This window comes from Hordeum vulgare, chromosome 4H (genome assembly GCF_904849725.1).
Source record: "Hordeum vulgare subsp. vulgare chromosome 4H, MorexV3_pseudomolecules_assembly, whole genome shotgun sequence".
NCBI lineage: Eukaryota > Viridiplantae > Streptophyta > Magnoliopsida > Poales > Poaceae > Hordeum > Hordeum vulgare.
This window is the reverse complement of record NC_058521.1, coordinates 552,337,547-552,345,758: the sequence shown is the minus strand read 5'-3', so window position 1 is coordinate 552,345,758 and position 8,212 is coordinate 552,337,547. Positions and strand designations below refer to the sequence as shown.

The 8,212-nt window shown below is 51.6% G+C and overlaps 1 protein-coding gene across 2 annotated transcripts; it reads right to left on the bottom strand.

Moving 5' to 3' along the window:
* Window positions 1-3,284: 3,284 nt before the first annotated feature.
* LOC123449459 (protein SOSEKI 2-like) lies at window positions 3,285-7,278 on the bottom strand. 2 transcript variants are annotated; one of them, XM_045126697.1, is made up of 5 exons: window positions 6,941-7,278; window positions 6,774-6,843; window positions 6,557-6,672; window positions 5,436-6,087; window positions 3,285-3,324 (listed from the first exon to the last, which is right to left on the bottom strand). In XM_045126697.1, exons 1-5 carry the CDS (start codon window positions 7,179-7,181, stop codon window positions 3,321-3,323), a joined length of 1,083 nt encoding a protein of 360 aa, XP_044982632.1. In that variant the 5' UTR covers window positions 7,182-7,278; the 3' UTR covers window positions 3,285-3,320. The 2 variants fall into 2 exon arrangements, with proteins under 2 accessions (XP_044982632.1, XP_044982631.1); XM_045126696.1 differs by lacking the exon at window positions 3,285-3,324 and adding an exon at window positions 4,100-4,493 and having other exon boundaries at window positions 6,941-7,247.
* Window positions 7,279-8,212: the final 934 nt, after the last annotated feature.

Genomic DNA, 8,212 nt, shown 5'->3' with positions numbered 1-8,212 from the left:
AACCTCGTCGTGCATCAGAAATGACCCGGCCAAGATCATCAGCGGGCTCATCTGGTTCCCGTTCTTCATCCTGATCTTCTTCTTCATTGTCTTCCATTGTGGTATCAGCATACTCAGGGAACATAGATCGGTAGTTGTCTGTTGGGGGAACGTCGCATGGGAAACAAAAAATTTCCTACGCGCACGAAGACCTATCATGGTGATGTCCATCTACGAGAGGGGATGAGTGATCTACGTACCCTTGTAGATCGTACAACAGAAGCGTTAGTGAACGCGGTTGATGTAGTGGAACGTCCTCACGTCCCTCGATACGCCCCGCGAACAATCCCGTGATCAGTCCCACGATCTAGTACCGAACGGACGGCACCTCCGCGTTCAGCACACGTACAGCTCGACGATGATCTCGGCCTTCTTGATCCAGCAAGAGAGACGGAGAGGTAGAAGAGTTCTCCGACAGCGTGACGGCGCTCCGGAGGTTGGTGATGACCTTGGCTCAGCAGGGCTCCGCCCGAGCTCCGCAGAAACGCGATCTATAGGAAAAACCGTGGAGGTATGTGGTCGGGCTGCCGTGGAAAAGTCGTCTCAAATCAGCCCTAAAACCTCCGTATATATAGGTGGGAGGGAGGGGACCTTGCCTTGGGGCTCAAGGAGCCCCAAGGGGGTCGGCCGAGTCCAAGGGGGAAGGCTCCCCCCCAAACCGAGTTGGACTTGGTTTGGTGGGTGGGAGTCCTTCCTTCCCTTCCCACCTCCTCTTTTTTTTTCTCTTTGATTTTCTTTCCTAGGCGCATAGGGCCCTTTTGGGCTGTCCCACCAGCCCACTAAGGGCTGGTGTGCCACCCTCAAGGCCTATGGGCTTCCCCGGGGTGGGTTGCCCCCCCCCCCTCCCCGGTGAACTCCCGGAACCCATTCGTCATTCCCGGTACATTCCCGGTAGCTCCGAAAACCTTCCGGTAATCAAATGAGGTCATCCTATATATCAATCTTCGTTTCCGGACCATTCCGGAAACCCTCGTGACGTCGGTGATCTCATCCGGGACTCCGAACAACATTCGGTAACCAACCATATAACTCAAATACTCATAAAACAACGTCGAACCTTAAGTGTGCAGACCCTGCGGGTTCGAGAACTATGTAGACATGACCAGAGAGACTCCTCGGTCAATGTCCAATAGCGGGACCTGGATGCCCATATTGGATCCTACATATTCTACGAAGATCTTATCGTTTGAACCTCAGTGCCAAGGATTCATATAATCCCGTATGTCATTCCCTTTGTCTTTCGGTATGTTACTTGCCCGAGATTTGATCGTCAGTATCCGCATACCTATTTCAATCTCGTTCACCGGCAAGTCTCTTTACTCGTTCCGTAATACAAGATCCCGCAACTTTCACTAAGTCACATTGCTTGCAAGGCTTGTGTGTGATGTTGTATTACCGAGTGGGCCCCGAGATACCTGTCCGTCACACGGAGTGATAAATCCCAGTCTTGATCCATACTAACTCAACTAACACCTTCGGAGAAACCTGTAGAGCATCTTTATAGTCACCCAGTTACGTTGCGACGTTTGATACACACAAAGCATTCCTCCGGTGTCAGTGAGTTATATGATCTCATGGTCATAGGAATAAATACTTGACACGCAGAAAACAGTAGCAACAAAATGACACGATCAACATGCTACGTCTATTAGTTTGGGTCTAGTCCATCACGTGATTCTCCTAATGACGTGATCCAGTTATCAAGCAACAGCACTTTGTTCATAATCAGAAGACACTGACTATCTTTGATCAACTGAATAGCCAACTAGAGGCTTGCTAGGGACGGTGTTTTGTCTATGTATCCACACATGTAAATGAGTCTTCATTCAATACAATTATAGCATGGATAATAAACGATTATCTTGATACAGGAATTATAATAATAACTATATTTATTATTGCCTCTAGGGCATAATTCCAACACTCTCCCACTTGCACTAGAGTCAATAATCTAGCCCTCACATCATCATGTGAATTACATTGTAATAAATCTAACACTCATATAGTTCTGGTGTTGATCATGCTTTGGCCGTGGAAGAGGTTTAGTCAGCGGGTCTGCTACATTCAGATCCGTGTGCACTTTGCATATATTTACGTCCTCTCCCTCGACGTAGTCGCGGATGAGGTTGAAGCGTCGTTTGATGTGTCTGGTCTTCTTGTGAAACTGTGGTTCCTTTGCTAAGGCAATGGCACCCGTGTTGTCGCAGAACAAGGTTATTGGATTCAGTGCGCTTGGCACCACTCCAACATCCGTCATGAACTGCTTCATCCAGACACCCTCCTTAGCCGCCTCCGAGGCAGCCATGTAATCCGCTTCACATGTAGAATCTGCTACGACGCTTTGCTTGGAACTGCACCAGCTTACCGCACCCCCATTAAGAATAAATACGTATCCGGTTTGCGACTTAGAGTCGTCCGGATCTATGTCAAAGCTTGCATCGACGTAACCTTTTACGGCGAGCTCTTCGTCACCTCCATACACGAGAAACATCTCCTTAGTCCTTTTCAGGTACTTCAGGATATTCTTGACCGCTGTCCAGTGATCCACTCCTGGATTACTCTGGAACCTACCTGCCATACTTATGGCCAGGCTAACATCCGGTCTAGTGCACAGCATTGCATACATGATAGAACCAATGGCTGAAGCATAGGGGACGGAGCGCATATGCTCTCTATCTTCATCAGTTGCTGGGCACTAAGTCTTACTCAATCTCGTACCTTGTAAAACTGGCAAGAACCCTTTCTTGGACTGTTCCATTTTGAACTTCTTCAAAACTTTATCAAGGTATGTGCTTTGTGAAAGTCCTATCAGGCGTTTTGATCTATCCCTATAGATCTTAATGCCTAGAATGTAAGCGGCTTCTCCTAGGTCCTTCATAAAGAAACTCTTATTCAAGTAATCCTTTATCAATACAATTATAGCATGGATAATAAACGATTATCTTGATACAAGAATTATAATAATAACTATATTTATTATTGCCTCTAGTGCATAATTCCAACATTGTCATCATCGTTCTCTTCTTCTTCATCGTCGTCTTCCATCATAACCTCTCTTTCTCCGTGCTTAGTCCAAACATTATAGCCCGACAAAAAACCGGACCGAAGCAGATGGCTCTGAATGACTCTTGAGGAAGTGCAATCCTTCTCATTCCGACATTCAACACATGGACAAAACATAAAGCCACCACCATGCTTGTTCGCCTCGGCTGCATCTCGAAAAGAATGCACGCCTTCTCTGTAAGCGGCTGTGCGTCGATCACCGTACATCCATGGATGGCTCATCTGCGTTATACGACAGTATATCAAATACAATCACGATCCTAAAAATTAGTACCGTACGGTCTAAACGAGGAAATATAGTTGCTAACTTTTTAAAATACGTAGAAATAAAGAGTAAGAGGTTTAAGCGTGGCTCAGGCATCTCATATCGTAGTTGTGTTCGGTGAACTGAAGCGGCATCCCTCTAACACACATTTCAACAAACACCTCTAGTGCTTAAAAAAAAGTGAAGAGCTAGCACACACCCACAATCCTCCATCCAAGAAAAATGCAAGGAAGAGGGGAGAGGGGGGCTATGCTATATATAGGCAGAGGACTTTAGTCCCGGTTTGAGACACAAACCGGGACTAAAGGTGGCGCACATGTGGGCTGCCCACCGCGTAGCCCTTTAGTCCCGGTTTGGGACACGAACCGGGACTAGAGGCTCCTTACGGGCCGGGACTAAAGCCTCGAGGGAGGCATTGAGAATTGGGGCAACGTGGCCGGGACTAAAGGGTCCCGACCAAAGGCCCGTTTTTCACTAATGGCTTACTCGCAACTATATTGATCGATGATGAACGCTTACTCCAACTAGATTGATCGATGATGAGCCCTTACTCGCAACTAGATTGATCGATGAAGGCTTACTTGCAACTAGATTGATCGATCAAGAACGCTTCCTTGCAACTAGATGACGATCAATCGATGAACGTTTACTTGCATTGTTACCGATCAGGATCGGTATACGTTGCTCCCTAAGATTCATATTAGTTATCGTTCAAATTGATGTATCTAACACTAAGGGATAACTAATATCGATTGAAGTGGATATACTATCCGAGCCTCTCCGTTCACGTAGGATCCAAGATTAAGCGACATGCGTGCTGACTTGTCCAAGATCGAACCAGTAGATGCTAATCGATATGTTCTAGCTAAGCCTAGCTCTCCCTGCTAACCCATGGTCCACAACACACAGGTAGAGATGCTAAACACTCCTGCGTACTATAGAAACACCAGTACAGTCTGTCTCAAGCAGATTAATCTGGGTAGCTAAGCCGACGCGCGCCTACTTCTGCTGCTGCGGCTGCCTCTTCCTGCCCGGGATGCACCTTCCCCTCATCATCCCCTCCTCCCCTCCAATCCGCTCGTCCGCTGCCTCCTCGCCGATACCCCCCACGCCAAGCCTCGAGCCCCTGAAGTTAAACGCAGAACTAATTTCAACAGCTATCATATAAAGTGCACAAGCATAAAATAGGACACTGATAAATTCATTTACCTTTTTTAATGACAATTTTAGATACGAAGCATGACAACTTTCAGCTTGGTGACAAGTTTCAGTTTTTTTTTATAATGACAACTTTAATTGTGGAAACATTAGGGCGGTGTTACTTGACACTTATCGTTGTGGTAAATATATGTCTCTGTTCATCAGAGCATCTCTGCACGTATAGTATGTGAAAGGCACATTTGCCTGACGATCGATCGATCGAGCGAGCGAGCAGAGTGGGCGGTGGCCCGTGCATGCACGGCACAGTGCACTGAACACCGCAGCAGCGCGGCGCAGCTAGGCTAGTCGCCGTGCCACGTGACACGCCTGGGCGTGCAGTGCACCACACAGCCAACGAGAATCCATGGAGCAGTACACGGTCGGCCCGTACGTACCTACGTACTTCACGCCCGGCAATAATGCTTGCGCTTGCGCTGCGTGCCATATGGCACTAGTACTAGTACGCTATAGTATAGTGTACCAGAGCCGTGAACCAACCAATGGATCCAGCAATGTCTGGCTTTTTGGCTGCCTTCGTCCTGAGCGACGACAAGCATGCATGCATGCATGCATGCAATGCTTTTCTTTTCATTTTCTCAGGACGGAGGACGTGCATGTTCATCTTTTGACCTCCATGCCCTGCCATGGCTAAAAGACCAAACTTCGTGCGCTACATACACATGACATGACACCCATTAAAATGCGTGACCGAAGTGACAAAACGAGTGAGGTTTAAGGGAACTCGTATGCGTCCGACAATGTCATTCCGAACTACTGCACCTCGCTACGTACTTGTGTTGCGACGCAAAAACGAAGGACAAACGTTGGAAACGAAGGAGGATTAATGGTGCAAGCAATGTGAGTTTACCTCTCCCCGGTGTACGAGTTGGAGCGTTTGAGCGAGGAGGCAGGCAGCGGGGTGCCCCTGCCTCCGCTATCCACGATGATGCTGCCGCTGAAGTACTCCTTCTCCTGCACACCCACGCGCCCGAACCGCCGGCCCAGCTCGCCGCCCGCCTCCTCCTCCCCCTCCTCCTCCTCGTCCTCGTCATCCTCCGCGCCGGCGCGGGACGACAGCCGGCTCACCAGGCCGCAGCTCCGCCTCGGCTCGGCCCGCCCGCCGCACTTGGCCGGGCCGGCGGTGACCGCCCCGCACGCGATGAGCTGCAGGAGCATCGACCCGGCCCTGTTAGGCTCGGCCTCGTCGCAGCGGCTCGCCTGCTGCGCCGGCGGCGGCTTGTCGGACGACGTCGACGACGGCGGCGAGGTCTCCTCGACTGGCAGCTCCACGGGGTGGCCACGGTTGGTGCGTGCCGAGACGGCCTTGTTCGGCCCGGCCAGCCGAGCCCCGCCCGCTCGCCGGTGGTACGGGTACCCGAGCTCGTCGTCCTCGGGGTCCTCGCCGGCGTCGTCCCGGTAGCCGTCCACGTACTGCTTGTGGCTGTGCGGGAGGGCCAGCGGCGGCTTGGTCGGCGACCTGTCGGTCACCCGGAGGTGCTGGAACCGGTCCGCTCCAACAGCTGGTGATCAGAAAAACGGAGATTAGTTGGACAGTGACCGCCACTGTGCTGTACTGCACTTCTGCTGCGCATAAATTCAGGTTTTTACTTCACACACTGTGCTTGCATGCATGCATGCACGCATGCATTAACCCCATGGAGAAAAAAAGAGTAGGAATTCTCGCTATAGCAGCGTTCGAGCCGTTGGGTAATAAACCCCTCGCGACTTTCGACGGCCGTGCAGAAAGGGAACGTGCAAGGTGTAAGAAGCTGCTGTACGTACTTTAAAAGAAAACGATCGAGTTGACAATGTTGACAGAGAGAGGCGAAAAGAAGGAAAAGACGGCTTGTTTATTCTACGAAAAAGAACTTATTACGGTATCTCTAACAAGAAGAAGTTCTTGCTTTGCATGCGTCGTGATTAATGCAAGTCGTATCTACTTATTTTGCAGCAGTTAAGTGGTGGAGAGTGATTAGCAAGAAGATTTACCGGAGGAACAGCCGGGGAAGATCTCGGAGCCCTTGAGGACGTACTCGACGCCGTCGGACGGGTAAATCACGTCGCCCTCCGAGAGGTCGTTCCACACGTAGCCGTTCTTGTAGTTCCTACACAGAGCGACACGAATGCAAAACCATGAGCGCATGAGATGAGAAGACGTACGTACGATGCGTGTACAGAACTACACGAGACGGCTGCCGGCGCCTACCTCTTGCATGACCAGGAGAAGAGAGCGGGCATGCCTTTCCCCCTCAGCAGCGTCAGCTTGTCCATCACATCTTCGCACCAACAAAAATGGAGCATCGATCAGCCATGGCCAGACACAGAAGGGCAGGAACGCAGGGGTAGGGGAGGGAAGAAGGAGTAGGTAGGTACCTTTGAGGCGAAGTGGCTGGTGGGGGTGCTGCGCGAGCTCCATGAAGTGGGGGTGCTCGAGCTGGCCGTTCCGGCAGAGGTAGTAGATGATCTGCACCCGCCGCATGGGCCTCGCCGGAGCGGACCTCGCCGTCGCGGCCGACACGTACGCCGGCCTGCCACGCTCCGGGCTCGGCTCCATCTGCGCCCTGCCGCCGCCCGCGTGGTGATGGAGCTTCCTCCCCTCTCCCGCCGCCTCCATTTCTTCCTCCTCGCCACTCACACACACACACACACTCTCTCTAGGTAGCCGCAACCGGAATGCAACCACGGCCCCGCTAGAGCAGAAGTCAAGCCGTTTATATTAGAAGAGCGGGTGCAATGCTCAGCTCTGCTGTGCTCTGCTGGCTGGTGAGAGTTGGGTGGCTCTGGCCCCCACAGGTTTTATTTTACTGGACGAGGAAAAAGGGGGGGGGGGGGGGGGGGGGGGGCTGAGGTCGTCATCATGCTACCATGATCGGCCCATCGACGCGTGTGGAGCGGGGATGGGAACATCCGAGCACCCAGCGCCCATGCTCCACTGCCCTCTGTCCTCTTTACACACACGCACAAGCACACCGCGTCACTGCTACGTGTACTAGTAAGTATGTCACGTCGCGCGCTTTGCGGTGCTCAAAAGAGCCCAACCACACGTCCCAACACCCCACCCGTCCGTGTATCTCGCAAACCCAACTTTTATCGTGTTTCACCGTGGCGCCTCGATGACCAGGTAGAGTAATTACCGTCGCTTTATTTACCCGGTCCGGTCGACCGATCCGTTTTACTGTTTTAGGCGGCGGCAGCGGCGCACGCTGGATGTCATGGCAAGTGAAAATTAGCCTCGTATAGACTTTGGGCAGCGCGGGGCAGGGCAGGGCGTCATGCACCGCCACTGTGGCGCAATAAGTGCACCTGCCGCGGCGAGCAGCGGGGCCGCTGGCCCGCTGTGCGTGCGCGCGCGCGCCGGGTCCGGTCTCCGGACCCGGCCTGGCCGCCTCTGCCGTTTGAGCCTGTGCCGCGGCGCCAGGGAAAAAAATAGAAGCTTTGAGCTGGGGGCCCTCGGGTTGGGTTGAATTAAGGTTGTCATATTGATGAAAAATCTGACATGATAAAGTAATTAAAACTAAAGAGATGAGTGTGATAATCTTAAGGCTGGTCGTAATGGTTATTGAGTGAGCACTTGCAAACAAAATTAAAGCCAAACTAGATCCACCTTGGTCACAGAGATCGCTCATGCGCGCCTTGTAAATTGGT